General features: G+C 41.0%; 1 protein-coding gene across 1 annotated transcript in view; it reads right to left on the bottom strand.

Moving 5' to 3' along the window:
- Positions 1-809: 809 nt before the first annotated feature.
- The window catches only part of DISC1 (DISC1 scaffold protein), a 445,546-nt gene continuing 426,274 nt past the window's right edge, over positions 810-20,081 (bottom strand). Inside the window, exon 12 of the mRNA XM_036755554.1 lies at positions 810-979. Within this exon, the coding sequence (XP_036611449.1) occupies positions 810-979 (170 nt within the window). The remainder of the gene's footprint in view (positions 980-20,081) is intronic.

Consider the following 20,081-nt stretch of genomic DNA (forward strand, 5'->3'; position numbering starts at 1 on the left):
AAAGTCAGCTCACATATCATCTAATCCCTCCAATGCACATATTCTTTAGAGTTGAGTTTCACAATGTAGCAAAAGCAGTCAAAAGCATGAAAAAAGGGGCTAAGAAAGAAATCATCTCTTTAAAAGATAATTAGGTATTTATACAATAGAGGCTGCTGTCGCTTTTTAAAAAAACACATTTTAGGTTTCTGGTATTAAATTCTTGTGAGTCATTGATAAGTCACAGATGCAGTAAGATGAAAAGCTACTCAACATTCTGAGGTTAATTATCTCTGTTATATAATGTGCCTCTAGGAAAATGCAGCCCAGACACAGGTGAGGAAAAATTGACTGTTGTTTGGATTTCTCTTTTATCAGAAAATATTTTTAGTGTGGCAAGAAAATGCAGTGGGAGGGGGAGAGACCATTTGTCTGTCAGGATTCCTGTCTGTGATGGGGACGGGAAGGGAAATACTTGAACATCATTGTTATGAAAGAAGGAAAAGATTTTCAAAATCCTGATCAGGGAAACCATGGTTAATAACATGTTTGAAGCATCTCTATTTGCCATTCAAAAGAAAAATCAGCATCTCTTTTCCCCCCACCATATTAATTTACAGTATTCCCAATTCCAGTCACCATGCATACTTCACGGAAATCTGTTTTCCTGATCTGTGCCAGCCTGTGAGAATCAACGCAGTGAATGACCTTAAGGCTCCAGTCTCCATAAGTTCTTCAAGAGAATTCATTAAGCAGAATGAGAAGAGGTATGTCCAGCTTGGTGTGTGAGAGGGCTCAGTTACCCGAAGCAGCCCTCTGGGAATTGGGATTTATGAAACTGTGAAAACGTCTCCTCTCCCACCTCCCCCGTCACTTGTCCAGCCGGGGTTTTCTGGACACCAGCTGGCACACAGGAAGTCTCCGGCCTCTGCTGGCTGGAGCTGCACAATCATGGCCTGCAGAGTTTCCTTCACCATCTGGATCTCCCTCTTGAGAGCCTGTGCACACTTTGTTAAGGAATAAATCTAAAGGTGATTGGCAGCCCTCTTCACCCTCCTAGTTATTTAATAGACTCTTGTTCGACTGCTTGGAGCAGATGGGCTCTGCCATCTAATTGTAGTTTCAAGTTCTTCCAAATCATAGGGATTAAATATTAATACATACTTTATACTTTTTAAAAAGAAAAAGAGATATTGCAATTTCCATAAGGCCTGGGGTCATTAACCATCTTAAGTGAGGTTTTTTTTAACCTAAGAAATTAACATTTGAAAAAAGAAAAGTAGATTTAGAGTTGAAAGGAACCTTAAAAAGCCATCCAGTTTCCAGTTCAAACTTTTTTTTTCCTTTTTTTTTTTGAACAGATGAATACACAGAGATGTTAAGCGATATATATCCAGGGCCGCACAGCTATCTGAGGCAGGATTTAATCTTAGGCCTTTCTGACTCCAAGTCTAGTGCCTGATTCGCTACACCATGCTGAGTTTCTAAAAGATATAGCTAGGTTTCTAAAAATGACAACCCAAGGTAATCCTCAGGGAAAGGAGTACACCATGGTAGCCTTTCTGAAAACACCTGAAGTCTGATGAGCCAAATGGCTTGCTAGGGAACCCAGAGCCATTGACTCGCTCTTAACCACTCCTCCACCCCCTCCTTTCTCTTCCCTGAAAAGTACAGGGCAAAAACACAAATTCAGCTCCCAGTTAGTAAGGAAAAACTTGTTAAAACAATCACAAAGCACCTAGTAATTCTGAAGGATGTGTGAAGGAAGCTGAGTGGTCTCTCAAGCAAATGGACCACATCATGGCATCTGAAGCAGGTGAGCGTCACGCATCTCATTTCTAGAATCCACTCTATCTGCTGCCTGGTAATCACCACCTTCCCTTTGCTTCCTTGGTCCTTCTTGGGAAGGAACACAAGGCTAGAATGCCTAGGACACATGTAGGATGAGAGTCTGGCCCAGTGCTCTCTGTGCCTAACTCATGAGGTACTAAAGGGAAAACCAGAATAAAGGATTTAGACAACTGAGGCATTTAGCAAGACTGAAAGCAAACTATACAGCAGCAGCCTGGTGGCATGGAGAGAGCAATGGGCTTGAAAACAGAAAATACAGATTCTAGCTCTGTTGCAGACACAAGCCATGTGACTATACTCACATCATTAATATCTCTGAGCCCACGTTTCCCAACCTGTAAAATAGGAGAAAATGATAAGTGGTACAGTGAATGGAGTGCCAGGTCTGGAGTCAGGAAGATATTTCTTCATGAGTCCAAATGTGGCCTCAGACACTTCCTAGCTGTGTGACGCTGGGCAAGTCACTTCACCCTGTTTTTCTTAGTTTTCTTGTTTATAAAATGAGCTGGAGAAGAAATGGCAAAGCCGTCCAGCATCTTTGCCAAGAAAACCCCAAATGGGCTCATGAAGACTTAGACACAACTGAAAAAGGGCTGAACAATAACAAACAACCTCAATAAGGCCGTCATGAGGAACATGTTAGAGACCCAAAGGACTATATGCTTTTGTTATGATTTCAAGAAGACCTAGAAAGATCCGTAGAGTCAGTTCCATCTATACTGTTGTTTAACTTAGCTACAATGTCAGACCAATTTTGAGAGAAAGACACCCTTAGGTTATGACTATAGAAGCTTTCTGTTTCTCTTTGTAAAGCTCGTCTCCAGAGGATCACGGGAAATTATGCAAATGATTCCCTCCCAGGCAGTCGCCCCATACCATTCTGAAAAGCCTTTTGGCAGCCCTAGACTTCATCATTTCTGTAATTTACATACATTTCTTTCCTTGCCTAAGAACTTAAGAGGAATAGGGTTGGGGATGGAGGAAAGAAAAGGTACAGGGAAGAAGGAAACGCAAAATTGCCTTTGGGAATGGTGGCAATTCCGTTTCCCTGTACCAATACTCTTCAGTAGATGCACTCAAGACTTGATTCAAAGGGAAGAATTAGTGGCCTCAGACTGAATACCGAGTTGCAATTTAGTCACAAAGTTCTGCTACATTTATACCTGGTAGGTCCTAAGCTTAGGCAGTTTATGAATCCTGACAAACCTCTGCGATTTAATTACCTTTGATAAGCAGAGTAGGACTACATGCTGTTATTTATGATATGTAAAATGACTACAGAGAGTTTAGGAAGAGGGAAACTGATGAAAATGAGAGGTTTAAAAAAAAAGAAGTAGAAGCTCAGATTCTCTAGAACAGAAGGTAAAATGTAGGAAATATGAAAGAGAAGCCAACATACATCTGGGACACAACTAAAGTAAATGTACTAGCCGAGGGGTGGGGAACCTGTGACCTCAAGGCCACATGTGGCCCTCTAGGTCAAATGCAGCCCTTTAACTGAATCCAAACTTCACAGAAGTTTTGTACTAAGCCCATGTGTTCTTAGGCCTACACCATGGTGATATATGCACAATACAAACAGGGATTGGATGAGATTGATGTGGAAATTATTGTCTCCTCTGAAATATTCAATTTGAAATTCTAGGATTGAGAGACGTGAAGGATCTTAGAAATCAGGTTGAACCCCATCTTTTTTCAGATGGGGAAACTCAGGTTTAGGATAGTTAAATTACTTGCCCAAGATCACAGAGGTGGTATTTCACAGAAACACAGAATCTGATACTTGAAAAGGACCTGAAAAAAAAAAAGAAAAAAGAAGAAAAGGACCTGAGAAGGCAAGTCATATCTGAATACTTCAGTCCTTGTTCAGTCATGTCTGACTCTTTGTGACTCCACTTGGGGTTTTCTTGGCAAAGATACAGGAGTGGTTTGCCATTTCCTTCTCCAGCTTATTTTACAGATGAGGAAACTGAGGCAAACACCATTAAGTGACTTGCCAAGGGTCACACAGCTAGTAAGAGTCTGAGGCCACATTTGAACTCAAGAAAAAGAGTCTTCCTGATTCTAAGCCCAGCGCTCTATCCACTGCACCACCTAGTGCCCTTGGGTGTGCTCTCTAATTCCATACTTATTTAAGGTATCAACTTTCTATACTGTCCATTTTTGTTCTGAATCCCCAAAGCAAATTATCTATATTTTCCTCAAGGTCTCATCATTTTCTGCCAAGTATTTCAGTTATTTGGTTACTTTTCTCATCTCCCCTTAGGATGATAAACTCCTTGAAGGCAGGACCTGTCTCTCACTTCACTTTGTATTGGCTTAACCCCCCATCCATTCTACCAATATATACAGATTTTTTCTGTGCCATGCCTTCGTGACCACTGAGCTAGCTTCTTATAAAGTAACATGAAAAAAGGCACTTCCCAAGAGGGAAAAACTGAATGGTTGAATTGTATATTAGAGGTAAAAAAAAAAAATCTCTTTTGAATGTTACTTTTGGTGACATGAATACATTAGAGTTGGTTAAGGCTAAAGAGAAAAAAAAACATTCACTCATCTAATGAAGATTTAACTTCCTACAATGCATTTCCATTATAGTGTTCTTAAAATGTATTTATTTACCACTGAGTGCTTCTCTTATTTCTAAGCTGTATAAATAATTAATTTTATATTATACTTCCTTAGGTGTATGTTATAACTTGCCACTCCAACCCCTGGACCAGTAGATTGTAAATTCTTTGAGGACAGGGATTGTGTTACTTTTCAACTTTAGTTCTACAGTGTCTAACACAGTAATACTTAACAAATAATCCAACATAATTGAATTTATTGAAACAATGAAATGGGTAGCTAACTGGAAACCTGTTCACTCTTTCAAAAGGTGACTGGAGGGAGTAATCAAAGGTGATTTTTCCATTCAACCAGTGTAATTAAATTCATACGGACCAATGGGAAACCCCCTCATTTACTGAATCACTTCTCAAAGCAACAGATGGTTCCTTAGGAACTATTGTGGCTTCCAAGAATGAGACACACAGTCAGGTCCACAAAGATTTGCAGTTCACACACACAATAGAAAACCAAATTCCCTCAAAAGCAAGCAGAGATTCCTTTCCCCAAGCACCAGAAACACTTAAAAAAAAAAAACCTCACTGTTATGTAATAAACACTGTTTGAACTTCAGTTGCTCAGGAGGGATTAAAATTCCACACATGTCCCTGAGCTAAGGCAGGACTGGCCTTGCCTGGCCAAATCATTCTCACACCCTTGTTATCTGCTTTCCTACCCTGAGAGGACAGCTCAGATCTTGGCCTTCTGGGTCCTGAATATGTCTACCACACCCTGAGGCAGGGCTGTGCTCTCAGTGCTTATACATATGTTCTAGTTCAAAAAAAAAAAAAAAAACAAAAAAACTGGGGAACCTTTCAATGTTTTTTAAGTACACACAAGCATTTTTGTTTGTTTTGTTTACCATAGAAATACAACTTTGCCCCTAGCTTCCCACATCATTGCTTTATATTTTCAAAAGACGACTTCTATTTTCATTTTACTATATTCCTAACAGTGTTTTGTTTTCCTTTTTGAAGAGTAAACTAAAAAAGGGGTGTGTGTCAAGACTGAAAAATAAATGTTATCTACTAACAGGGAAGTAAATGAAGCAGATGCCTTGTAGGTGATGCTAAAGGAAAAGTGGCATGTGTGTGTGTGTGTGTGTGTGTGTGTGTGTGTCTTCGCAGACATGCATGGCCTATATGTATCTGAAACAGGGGTGGGGAACCTGTGGCCTCAAGACCACCTGTGACCCTCTAAGTCCTTGGGTGCGGCCTTTTGAATTGAGTCCAAGTTTTACAGAACAAATCCTCTTATTGAGGGCATTTGTTCCCTGAACTTTGGATTCAGTCAAAGGGCAGCACTTGAGGATCTAGAGAGCCACATGTGGTCTTGAGGCCACAGGTTCTCCAACCCTGATCTAGAGTGTCTTCAGTCTCCCACCCAAATTAAATGAGTAGGTGCCACAAAAATAAAATAAAATGTTCTGCCTTAGAATTCTTCGTTTCCTTTCAAGGACAGCTAAAAGGTCACTTTTTTCAAAGGTCACCATAAATGAGGCCTCCCCTGATCTGCCTCCCTACTTCCCATCTCTGCTGACTGACTCTCTACCTATCAGAACTTCCCTTATATATTTTTTAATATTTTAGATGCTTTTTATGTGTACGTGTAGCCTCCTGCAATAGATTATAAGCTTATTAAGGGTAGGAACCATTTCATTTTTGCCTTTGTGTCTCCAGGAGCCATCCCAGTTCTTGATTGTAGGCATTTGATACTAAAGGCTTGTTGGGTGACTGGCGAGTGGGAATTCTACCAGGGGCCCAGTTCTTGATGATAACAAGAAAATAATGGAAAGTATCTGTCCTGACTTGTTCCCATTCTTAGGGAGTCAGAGTAATTACTTTTTTGGTGGGGGAGAGAGGGGTGGTTAGGCAGAGAAGCCCAGATCTGGGACTAGAATTTCTTCCACCTCTGAAGACTAGCAATTCACATAACTAAAAATCTGGGGCAGCTGGGCAGTGCAGTAGATATAGCACTGGCCCTGGAGTCAGAAGGATCTGAGTTCAAATCCAGCCTCAGACACTCCCTTGCTCTGCGACCATGGACAAGTCACTTAACCCAGATTACTTCAAAAAGTAAAAGGCTAAGAGAGTTTCCTGAAGCACGAAGAGGTTAAGTGATTTACTCATGGTGCTACAGTTAATATGAAGCAGAATTTGAACTCTGAAATTAGCCTTCCATCTTTTATATCATGCTTTCCTAAATAACATTAATTAAATCTAAACTTAGGGAGGTAGATTATTACAAAGAAAAAGCATGCTGACTCAGACTGAGGACCCAGGTTTGAATCACACAGCAAAGGCTTACTTCCAGTGACCTTGAACAATTCACTTAGCTTTGATGAGTCTCACCTTCCTCATCTTTAGAATGAAGTAATAGGAACAGGTTGCCTCTGAGGTTCCTTCCAGCTCTAGGGCCATGACTCTGTGGTTCCTTACTTCAATATATTTATCTGGGGAGTCATATAGAAGCAGAGGGAGAGACAGCTGGCAAAAAAATCTCACCCTTCCCACCATGAAAATCCCCTTAACCTAGACTGTTTTCTATGGAAGCATTTTGATTTTGGAGTTCAGGGGTTTGGGGAGAAAGGAGGAAATGGCATAACAACAACATACTCAAAATGTCTATCAAAATATTAACTCTTAATTGGGAAGCCAAATGGCTGTGAAATTACAAATATCAGCTCAGTCTACTGTTACTGGGAATTCTGAGCTTTGCCTGTCAGAAAAGTAATGTCTCCCATCATAGCATGATTTTTCCCAATTGGTAAGGTAGGCTCTTTTCATACATTTGCTACTGGTTCCCTGTTGCTGGCTGCGTGGTGGTGTTACACTACGTTTTATTTAGCGATATACCCACAGAGGAGGGCTCTTTCCCCCACTCTCTGTGGAGGTAGTTGGATGTTATCCCTATAAAGGTAAGGCATCATAGTGGCTGTAAATAACCCCAGTTAGATGCAATAAGCACCTACTGACATTAATATATGCAAGGCTCTGTGACTGGAACTGAGGGAAACAGGAAGATAACTGAGAGAGCAAGTGCTGACTTCGGTGGTACCACGAACACAGAGGTTATGTGGTATATGGAGGGAGCGCAGATCAAAATACCTGGATTAGAGTCAAGTGCTGGGCCTGGAATCAGGAAGACTGAGAGAAATGATTATTAATAACCCATTATGGGGAAGATCCAGGCTCTTTACCTGTCCTATTACCTTGTTCCAAACCCAGCTTTTGAAGGACATTATTAATCTGTGCCCTAAATTTAACCCACCTAAACCATCTTATCTAAGTGAATTACTGCTCAGTGAATTCCTGTTCTCAGATTTGGGTGGGGACAAATTCTTTTTTTGTTTGTTTTTTTGCTTTTTGCAGGGGGGGAAGGCAGGGCAATTGGGGTTAACTGACTTGCCCAAGGTCACACAGCTAGTAAGTGTGTCAAGTGTCTGAGGCTGGATTTGAACCCAGGTCCTCCTGACTCCAGGGCCGTGCTCTACTCACTGTGCCACCTAGCTGCCTCATGGGGATAAATTCTTGATTAAATTGCCCAAGGCTGGGGGTGATTTGGAAGTAAATGACATGCCCAGAGTACTCCAGCCCCTCATTAGAACAAACAGGTCCACCTCTCATAATATTCATTTTCTCTCATTACTTGTTAACCAATCAGAGTCTATTGCCACCCTTAGGAATACCCACTCTTCCAAAGGCATATAGGCATTGAGTGGATTCAATGAAGGGTCTTTGGCATCTGAGAATGTCACTGACCCTTTTTATTAATAATATGCTAGCATTATTAATAAAATGATTAATTGCCCAGGAATTATGTTTTTCAAACTTTTTATATGTTACAAGACTCATCTTCATGAGTTCCAATATGGCCTCAGACACTTACTAGCTATGTGACCCTGGGCAGTTCACTTAGCTCTGCTTACCTCAGTTTCCTCATCTGTAAAATGAGTTGAAGAAGGAAATGGCAAACCACTCCAGTATTTTTGGCAAGAAAGCCCCAAAATGAGGTCACAAAGAGTCAGATGTGACTGAAAAAAAGCAAACTGACATCCAAACTATATGAGAAAGGTGACTTAACCTTCGCAAGCTTCAGTTTCCTCATGTGCACAATGGGAATACCTATACTATGCTCTTCACATTGTCAATAGCTAGAATTTATATGGGGCTTTAAGGATTACAAAATGCTTTACGTATGTTACATCATTTTTATCTACACAACTACCCTAAGAGACAGGTGTTATTAACCACATTTTACAGATAAAGAAACTGAGACACAAAGAGGTTAAGTGACTCGCCCAAGGTGACACAGATAGTAATTAGAGGAGGCAGGATTTTAACTCAGGTCCTCCTGATTCAAAGTCTCATGCTCTATCTACTCCTTTACCTAACTGCCTCCTAGACTTGTGATTTCACTGGTATAAAGGACTCCTGGGTAGTAGAAACTCTTTTTACTCATGTAGATTAATACCTTCTCTACAACTTATAGTCTTGGAAAATTGTTTAGAGGAATGGGAGGTTAACTTGCCTAAAGAGCTTGCCCAAGGTCACACAGGCAGTATGTGGCAGGGGCAGGGCTTTCTGTTTTGGAGGCTGCCTCTCACTTCCCATGGTTGCTATTTTTTAAAGAAGTGTGTTGTAAAATATAAAGTGTTACACGAATGTGTTGTTATTTCATAAACATAGTATAACCAAAGTGTGGAGAAGAGAGAGATCACCTCCAAATAAAGGTGGAGGAATGGTAGAAAAAGATTTCGTGGGAGAGCTAGTCCTTACAGAAAACTTCAAATATTAGCAAGTAGAGATGGAGGAGGACAGTGTAGGGGTAAGAAAGAACAGAACATATTCTGGAATAGTGAGTGGTTTGGTTTGCTAAAGCATAGGGTGCCTTAAGGATTACAGGGTGAAATTAGGCTGGGGGTGGGGGGCGGGGCCAAGATGGCAGCTGGAAAGCAGGGACTTGTGGGATCTCCCCCCCCAGGTCCCTCCAAACACCTATAAAATGGCTCTATGGCTCTGAACAAATTCTAGAACTGCAGAACCCACAAAATAGCAGAGGGAAGCAGGGCTCCAGCCCAGGACAGCCTGGATGGTTGCTGGGTCTATCGCACAAAGCTGGGAGTAGAACGGAGTAGAGCCCAGGGGACTGCACCCAGACCAACCAGACCAGGAGCTGGGCAGAACAGGCCCTAGCACCCTGAATCAGTGAGCTGTGGCAGTTACCAGACTTCTCAACCCACAAACACCAAAGACAACAGAGAAGGTTAGTGGGAAAAGCTGCTGGGACAGAGTGAAAGGAGTTGGTGGTTTGGCCACTGCCCTGGGGGCAGCAGAGGTGGTGCAGCTACAGAACTACAGCTGCAGTTGCTTCCCGCTCCAGGCCCATGTGGTGGGAGGAATTAAGTGGCAGATCTGAGCAGGAGTGCAGAGCCAGCTTAAATCTGAGTCAGGTCCGGGTTGGTGGTTCTTGGGGAAGGAGGAGCACTGCTGTGGCAGAGCTTGCTGTGTAGAAATAGCTCTGCAAACAACAACGCAGCCCCTCAAACTTGGGACAAAGCTTGTCATATCCCAACGAAAAACTCAAGGGTCAAGTAAGTTGGCTGGGAACATGGCCAGGCAGCAAAAGCGGACTCAGATTCAGATTCAGACTCAGACTTTGGAATCTTTTTTGGTGACAAAGAAGACCAAAACATATAGCCAGAAGAAGTCAACAAAGTCAAAGAGCCTACATCAAAAGCCTCCAAGAAAAACATGAACTGATCTCAGACCATGGAAGAGCTCAAAAAAGGATTTGGAAAAGCAAGCTAGACAACTAGAGGAAAAACTGGGAAGAGAAATGAGAGTGATGCGAGAAAACCATGAAAAACAAGTCAATGACTGGCTTAAAGTAGACCCAAAAAAAAAATCCTGAAGAAAATAACACCTTAAAAAATAGACTAACTCAAATGGCAAAGGAGCTCCAGAAAGCCAATGAGGAGAAGAATGCCTTGAAAGGCAGAATTAGCCAAATGGAAAAGGAGGTCCAAAAGACCACTGAAGAAAATACTACCTTAAAAATGAGATTGGAGCAAGTAGAAGCTAGTGACTTTATGAGAAATCAAGATATTATAAAACAGAACCAAAGGAATAAAAAAAATGGAAGACAATGTGAAATATCTCATAGATCCAGGAGAGATAATTTAAAAATTATTGGACTACCTGAAAGCCATGATCAAAAAAAGAGCCTATATATCATCTTTCAGGAAATTATCAAGGAAGAACTGCCCTGATATTCTAGAGCCAGAGGGTAAAGTAGAAATTGAAAGAATCCACCGATTACCTCCTGAAAAAGATCCCAAAAAGAAATTAGGCTAGGAGGTTACTGGAGTAGGCTTTAAATGCAAGGCTGAAAAATTTGGATTTTATGCTGCAGGGACTGGGAAGCTTCTGAGCAATGGGGTGACAAATAGGGATATTCATCAGAAAAATGAGAAAGGCTTGAGGCAGACAGACATTTTGGGAGGCTATTGCAAGAAGATTAGACAAGAGATAGAGATGGCCATCAAGCAAATGGAAAGGAACAAATGTATGTGGGAGACACTGGAGAAGTAGGATCAATAGAACATGGCAGCTAATGGACAAAGAAGGAAGAATCAAAGATTCAAGGTTTTGACCAATAATGTTTAGTAGTTTCATCATTAAATGAGAATGCCACATGGTCCTGTATAGATAAATGCCCAATCTCTACAACAATCACTGGCCCATACTATTATTGAAATCACAGTGGCAATTCTTATCAAGTAGTGTTGATAAAAAGTGACGAAATATAACGGATACAGTGCTGGGTTTGGTATAAAGGAGATAAAAAGTTTCTCCTCTTCCTGACACTTACTAATGGCATTATCCTGGACAAGACATTTTACATCAATATGCCTCCAGCAGCAACCCTGGAAAGCATCCTAGCCCTAGAGTCAGAGATTCTGGATTCAGACCCCATCCATGACTTACTACATGTGTCTGTCCATGTGTGCTTCATTTTCTTCATCTGTAAAATAATTCCTCCACTGCTCTGTGTCTATGAACTGATTGACCCAAGGCATAGACCAGTCATGATTAGTGTCACTACAAGTCGCTCCCACACTGGGAGTTCCTAAATGGAGGAAACCGGAGATCCTGCTGATTGGAGAACTTTTCAGGTATTCTTAACAAGGAAAATGAAAAACAATGATATTCAGAACTTAAATCTCCTACTATGCATTTTTAATGAATCAAAAGCACAGTGCACCTTGGCTTAGACAGAATTACTTAATGAAGTCAAAGGAAAAGTGCAATCCCTGTGCACTTCAGTCTTTGCCTTTTTTTAAAGACAAATTGTTTCTTTCGAGCACACTCACAATTCTATATTCTTGATCTAAACGGAAAAGGGAGACAAATCCGGAGTTTGACTTGAAGGGTTTGGCAGCCTTTTGGAATTTCCAGCTAAGTTTTAATTTGAAACAAGAGCCTTTGTTTGCTGTAAAAAAAACCTCCAGAAAGTCATGGAATTATGCCTTTCCATCTTAGGGGCACCATATCCCCATTGAATACAAGTGCCCCATTGGAGGAATTCAAAGATTCCTCCTGTGTGTATTTACTCCATCTCAGTGACACAGAACAAAAGCCTGAACTTCAGAGAATAGTCTGGATTGAAATGAATTTCTGCTGATTTCAACATTCAGACCCAGATTCCCAACCCTGCTTTTGCAGTATCCCTGGGGCATTTGCAGGAATCTCAACAGGTGTCAAAAAATTCTCCCGGAGGAGAGGAATTTGCCCAAAACAGCCTTTCACTGAAATTTTAAAAATAAATGTTCTTTCATCTGGCAAACCAGCCCATCTGTAGATAGGTGCATCAGTCTGCTAATGAGCCCTACCCAGACCTAGAAAAGCATTTAAAGGCCATTGTAAAGCAATTGAATCCACACACTTGGAAAAAAGGCCAATTAGCTGCAACTGTGAAATTTCAGGAACTTGTGATAAATACAACAAACAACAAAGTGAAACACATTAGAAAGTACTTGTGAGACATTATTAAGACTGATAATTTGTCTTTGAGAAAGGCCACAGAACTAATTCCCATTTAGGGTGGAGATGAGAAGTACAGGTATGTTTATATCATGGATTTGTAGCAAGAGTCAACAATCATAATGATCTTGAATAAACCTCAAAGTTCCTACTGGATTCAAGGGCAAGAGGCCTATTTATAGATATTTATGTATTTATGTGTAAATAGGAATATGACTCTGGACAAAGTCATGACATCTTTGTCCCTGTTATAAATCACAGAGAAGGTGCCAACTCAGATTGGTAGAGAGTTTCTTCAGCTGGTAGTTCCTTATGCCAAGGAAATCAGAAGTCTAGTCCCAGTCATTTATCCCTATGTGCCAACATGTGATTTTCCAGAAAAAGGTTGAAGAATAAATTAACAGAGTTTACTTAAGAGGGTGAATTGGGATGTTAAAAGTCAATGTTCAAAAATAGAGTAAGATAAGATATTTCACAAAGCTGGGAATAGTTGACCTTGAAGTTAATAAAAGGTAAGTTTATGGTCAGCATAGACAATAAATCTTGCTTGTTCATTCTTGCTGTGTTGGAAAAGGCCTTATGTCAATTGCAGTGGGAATTGGAATTAAAAAAAAATAGGAGAATACTATTATGGTCGTCATTGTTGTTGTTTGTCCTTTGTTCTCAAAGAGGACCATGACATCAGGAAGACAATGTCATGACTTGCAAGTGGATTGGATTTAAGTGAGGGAGGCCTGTGCAAAGTCACCAGCCTCACTTTCTCCTCTGGAGCCATTTAGGTCCAGTGGCCAGATATAGATCAGGATGACCACAGATGTCCGCCACTGTTCTGGTAAAAATGAGTCCTCACTAGTTCTCTGTCCCCTTAGTGGCAGTTAGATTCCAAGCCAGTAGGTGGTACAGTAGATAAGAGTGCCTGACCTGAGGTAAGGAAGCCCTGAGTTCAAATCTAGCTTTAGACTCTTACAAACTGTGTGAGCTTGGACAAGTCCCTTAACTTTTGTCTGCTTCATCTCCTCATCTATAAAATGGGTATAATAATAGCACCATCCCCTCAGGGTAACTGTGAAGATAAAATGAGATGATGGTAAAGCGCTTTGCAAACTCTAAATGAGCATTATGATGATGATTTAGATTTAGAGATGAAAGGGACCGCAGAGGTCATCTAAGGCAACTTTCACATTTTACCAATGAAGAAACCAGAGCCCAAAGATGTGATACCACTTGGTTAAGATTACACAGGAATTAAATGACATATTGGGATTTGAATTCAGGGTCCTTTGGCTTTAAATTCATCTCTTTCTGGCGTTTCTCAGTCTTCATTTTCCTTGACCTCTGTGCAGCCTCTGATGCTGAAAATCACTGGTTTTTGGGAGCAACTGAGGTTAAGGGACTTGCCCAGGGTCATACAGCTATTTAAGTGTCTCAGGTCACATTTGAACTCAGGTCCTCCTGACTCCTGGATTGGTGCTCTATTCACTGTGCTCACCAGCTGCCCCTAAAATCACCCTCTTCTTGATATGCTCACGTCTCAAGGTTTTCAGGACACCATTTTGTCCTGGTTCACCTCCTGTCTCTCTGATCACTCCTTAGTCTCTTTTGCTGGATCTTCATCCCAGTCACACCCACGACACGTGGGTGACCCACAGGGCTCTATGGTGGACCATCTTCTTTTCTCCTTCTATAACACTTCGGTGATCTCATCAGCTCCCATAGATTTCATTACCATCTCTACGCTGATGATTCTCAAATCTAATTGCCCAGCTCTAATCTCTGTGCTGACCTCCAGTCTCACGTCTCCACCCGCCTTTCAGACATCCCAAACTAGACATCTCATAGACTTCCTAAGCTTAGCATGTCTAAAACTGAACTCATTATCTGTCCCCCTCCAACGTCCCTGTAATTGTTGAGGGCACCATTGTCCTCCCAATCCCTCAGGCTCACAATCTAGGTGTTACCCTCCACTCCTATCACTTCCCAAGCCACCCCATATTCATTCTGTGGCCAAAGCCTTGCCATTTCATGGTTGCAACATCTCTCAAATATATCCCCTCCACTTCTCTGAGAAGGGGCCGCCACCCTGGTGCAGATCTTCATCACCTCCCATTTGGACTACTATAATAGCTGGTCTACCTGTCACAAGTCTCTCCCCACTCTAGTCTGTCCTTCATTCAGCTGCTGTAATGATTTTCCTAAAGTTCCAGTCTGACCACCTTACCACCACACTTAACAAACTACAATAGCTCATCACCTCCAGGATCAAATACAAAGTCTTTTATTTGACATTTGGCCTTTTATAACCTCGCCACACCCATATCATATACAGAAAACTACTTTCCAGTCTCCTTACATCTTATACCCCTCCATGTACTCTTCAACCCAATGACACTGGCTCCTCTGTTGTTCATGAAAAGAAAAGAAAAAAACAAGAATGGAGAGATGGATGCAATTTCTCAGCCCTAGGCATTTTCTCTGAAATACCCCATGCCTGAAATGCCCTCCCTTCTCACCTCTACCTCCTGGCTTCCCTGGCTTCCTTCAAGTCCCAGCTAAAATCCCACTGTCTACAAGAAGACTTTCCCAATCCTTGTTGATTCTACTGCCTCCTTTCTGTTAATTACTTCCTATTTATCTTGTACATATTTGTTTACTTGTCTCTTCTATTAGACTGTGAACTCTTCAATGGCAGAGATTATCTTTTGTCTTTCTTTGTATCCCTAGCACTTAGCACAATGCCTGGCACATAGTAGGTGCTTAATAAATGCTTATTTGACTGATTGATTCTTGCCACTGTACCATGAGATCCATATAAGGATTCCAGTCTGAAGCAGCCTTTGGAGGTAGGAATCTAAAAAGTCTTCTTGGGCTCTGAATCAGCACTGGACATCAAGACTGGTTCCTGGGTCACCTGAATTGTTTGTATCTATTGTTGCCTGCTTTTATAAAACTGGAAGGGCATGCTTTGCTTGTCAACTGCTTACACCCTTCCAGGCCTGCTGTGGAGATATATCAATTTCCTACAGTCCTGGACTCAATCAATCTTCCAAACTTGGGGATTAACTCAAGACTTCATTACAGAATCATAGAATTTGAGCTGGAAGGGACCTCAATGACTATCCAGTTCTGTCCACACCTTAAGTTAATTCCTACCACAGCATAGCAGATAAATGGCTTCTCCCTAAAGATCATCAAGGAGAAGGACCTCATGTCCTTTTGAAGAAGTCCATTTTACTTTTGAATAACAATAATTGTTAGGAAGTTAATAGCCTTAAGGATTACTCCTGACACTTCTCAAGGCTTAATTCAAATTCCCAAGATTGAAACCCAGTCCAGACTTTGGACATAGGGCATGGGTATTCCTTTTGCGCTAATTTTTACCTAATTTTTTCTTCCTCAACCTCCTCCTCCTCTTGCTCCTCCTCCTCTTTCTCTTCCTTCTCTTTCTCCTTTTCCTTCTCCTCTGTATTGTTTCCACTACTGGAAAAGTCATCCTGCCTCAAAAGAAGGGCTTATATTACTTTGATGATACCTCATTTTGATAGAGCTACAGGATCATAGGATTAGGATTCCATGGTGGAAAGAGTGCTCAGTTTGAAGTCTGACAACCTACCTGACAACCTCAGTTTCCTCATACATAAAGTGGTTAAACCAAAGGACCAATGAGGCCATGTAGAGCTGGAAGGGATTAGACCACAGAAATCTCTTAATCCATCTTCCTCATTTTACATAGGAGGAAACTGAGATCCAGAGAGGTTAGCTACCTAAAATCACACTGTAAGCAAGTTGGCAGAGGCAGGATTTGAACTCATGTCCGTTGATTCCAAATGCAATACTCTCTTCCCTTGTATACCTCTACTCTCATTCCTGCCTTTCCTTTTGTCCTAGGCACCTTGCTGCCCAATGCTTCATTAGGAGCTCCATAGGTAACTCTATGAGAAACCATGAAATGCAGAAGGTCTGGCCTGATAATCACCTTGGGCAGAAGGAAAACCACTTTTGATTAAAATGATGAAAATAGCCTGTTCTACTTAAGACACATGGTCAATAGATTGTGGTTAAAGTGGAAGAAGGAAATGTGGTGCCCTCTTATCAAGCCTGTCTCTAGTATTGAGCTGTGGCTTTGCAGACTGCTGACTTTGATTAATCTAAGATGTTTTTATCATTGTCGGTTTAAAATCTTTTAACCTTTCAAGGCAAATGAGTAAAATGCAATTTTTAAAAGGATTGGAGAGATGGGTAAAACAGCTTCCATCATCCCAGAAAAAGGTTACCATCAAAACATCCAACTTAAGACAAACAACAGCCACGAGTACAGTAAAAAACAACAAATTTCAGCAAAAAAATGTTGGTGATTTAGGGTAGGTGACCTGGAAAGATAGAATCAACGCTGAAGCAATAACCCATCTATACAATGATCAATCTGTCCTCAAAAAAGCTGATCCTTGAAAGGCTGGAAGCTTCCAAACTGTCTCAGATAATAATAGCTCACCTTCATATACCTCTTAAGGCATACAAAGTATTTTATGTATATTGTTTCACTTGGTACCCACAACAATCCTAGGAGGTGGGTGCTATGATTATCCCCATTTTACAGATGATGAAACTGATCCAAACCCAGGTTAAGTGACTTGCCCAGGATGACACTGTTAGTAACTATCTGAGAGGAGTAGGATTTCAACTCAGATCTTCCTAACTCCAAATTCTTCCATCTAGCAGCTGATCTGCATTTTAGATACTATTTTACATTTCTCGGGCCCACAAAGGTTTGAGAACATTTTCCTCCTATTGCAATCAACAATTCTCTGAGTTACACAGGTAATACTATCCTCATATTATAGATGAAGAAACTGAAGCAGAGGCAAAGTGAAAAGAGAAACCCACAGCCACATAATAAGCATCAGAGGCAGATCTGAAATAGGGAGTCCTGGAACCTTTTATATCCATTTATAAGAGTAGAGGCATGAGTTAGTACTGTTAGCTTAGGAAAGATCCAAGGTACAATATATTTTCTTGCCTTTCCCGAACACTCTCCACATCTAGAAAGCTGAATATTACTTTAAAATGACCTTGGAATTTGGCCTAGGGCTAAATATCCATTGGGGCTGGGGGAGGGGCAGGGGAGAGAAAAATGCATGAACAGAAGACAATTATTCCTATTGACATAGACCAATGTCAATAATCCAATAATTAAGAGGCCAACACGGTTTTTTCCTTCCAGTTTGGACCAATCATACCATATTTGTTTCGCTATCAATCTAACCTCTTATTTATATGCAATGTGCAAGAAAGCTTGCAATAAATTCTTAGGTAAAGTGCTAAAAGAAAAATTTAATTCTAAGCTGAACTGATTCCTGGAAAACTCAGTAGCATTTGAATTGTACTGAACATGCTTAATAACATAGTCATTTACCATTTATTGAGCGCTAACATCAAACTAGGCAAAAAATTTCTGAAATGGCTCCAGTGTCTGATCAAAAAACAATAGGTAGTTTCTTGAAGGACATGTTTGGCTGGCCCAACCATACCGCAGACTATATGGTAGGCTTCTGTCCCCTACCAGCAATTGCTAACGGCACAGAGATACCTAGTGGAAAAGCAAATCTTGTCACTTATCCATCATGGGCAGGAGGCCTCTTATTGTGTGGTATGTCCAAAGAAAAACCTCCTGCACTTTCAACATCACAAAATCCTTAGATATTAGGCTGGATCCTAACTTCAGCCCATAGGAGTAATTTCTGGATATAAAATGATAAGGTGTGAAAAATTCATTCTCTCTCAAAGCAGTCAGGGATTGTCTTGCGGAAGGAGAAACACCTGTTCATAAGCTCTTTTTTTTGTTAGAAACAGGTGTGGGGGTCAGAACTCTACTGGGGCCATTTACCACAGTTGAACTCCAATGGCTCTGCTCACATCTGGGTTTGATAGGTGAGAGTATTAGGGGGGATCAGGACTGCAGAGCAGCACTGATATAATGACATCCCAACAGCTGAGCTCTGATCATAGTCACTGCACACAGTTGGTGGGAGAATGGATAGAGTAAAGGGCCAGGGAAGGGCCTGGGGAGCCCTGTCACAGTCTGTCTGCAACAGTCAGATGATCTTTTGTGTTCCCAGAAATTCTCTATTTGTTCTATATGACCCTGATTTCTTATCCTTTGAAAGAGAGTGTTAGGAGCTTATATGGCATGGCTGCATTCCTGTAGTATCAGTGTGAAGGTCTTGCTTTGTTGCTTACTTTTCAGCATGGCCCGGATTACTCCAGAGCCCAAGCACAGACTGCACTTAAAAGGGCATCTGAGCAATGGCTATAAGGATGGTAATATCTGTCACAGATTCAGACCAGGGCTCTATCACATTCTTGACTGCATTCAATCCTCCATCTCTAAGAAAGGGGCTGCCTCGTAGGATCCAATGGGAAACAACAAATGTCATAGGTGTTTATTTCTGCTTGGAAGAGAGCTTTCTAGACAAAAGCCTCCCAGCTAACTGTCGAGACAGATTCCCAGGAAAGAAGTCAACTGACTGGCAGCAAGGTCCTGTTACTGCCCATCCATGAGTGCCCAGAATGTAACAATATAACATGGACCAAGAAAACCAATTCAGAGCATACATTATGATACTGTCGGGCCTCATCATAGACACAGCCCCACTTAAGAATGGCTAGGAATGATTTTCATTCTTTTAACATTATCATTGTGATTTTAATATTTTTAATTGCCTTAATTACTATTATTAAAGTTGGAGGCAAGGACGATTTAACAATTCAGCTGCAAAGGTGACATCAAAATGAGCTCAATATAAGTTTTCAATTTGGTATGCAAAAAAGCATTAGCAATAATGAAAGGTATCCCCCACTTCTATTGGCTCCTTGATTTTCATTATTTGATAATAACTAATTCATTTTCAACCATCCTTCATCCCGTAGCTTCATTTTTTTAAGTTAAAGGATGAAGGAAGGGTAAAGCATTTGTGCTGAGAAGTGATTCTTCCTCCAATACCTGTCAAAGGCAGTGTCAAGTGGTGCAGTCACTCAAGGGCTAGACTTGGAGTCAGGAGGATGCGAGTTTGAATCCTGCCTCAGATACTTGCTAGCTGTATGAACCTAGGCAAGTCACTTAATATCTCTGAGCCTCCATTTTCTCATCTGTAAAATAGGGATAATAATAGCACCCACCTCACAGGGTTGTGAGGATCAATTAATATGCATCAAGTGGTTTCCTAACTTTAAATGCTAGTTGTGATGTTGAAGATGAGGATGGTGAGGATGATGACAGCAAAGAGAATTCTCAGGCCTCTGGGGCTTTTATAGTATTCCAAGAAGGAATTGAGAATGCTACAATATTAAACCAATGTGTATAAAAGACAATACTTATATTTTTTCCCATCACTTAATCAATAAGCATTTATTAAGTACCTACTATATGCCAGGAACTGGTGATACAAATATGAAAGAAAGTGAGACAGTCCCTACCCTCTAAGAGATTATATTCTATATTTAATTCTTGTTGCAGAATTGACACCAAAACATAAGGTATGACAACATGATAATTACATAGCAGAAGAGGGAAAGATCAATATCACAGAATCTCAGAACAGG

This window comes from Trichosurus vulpecula, chromosome 4, assembly GCF_011100635.1.
Source record: "Trichosurus vulpecula isolate mTriVul1 chromosome 4, mTriVul1.pri, whole genome shotgun sequence".
Taxonomy (NCBI): Eukaryota; Metazoa; Chordata; class Mammalia; order Diprotodontia; family Phalangeridae; genus Trichosurus; species Trichosurus vulpecula.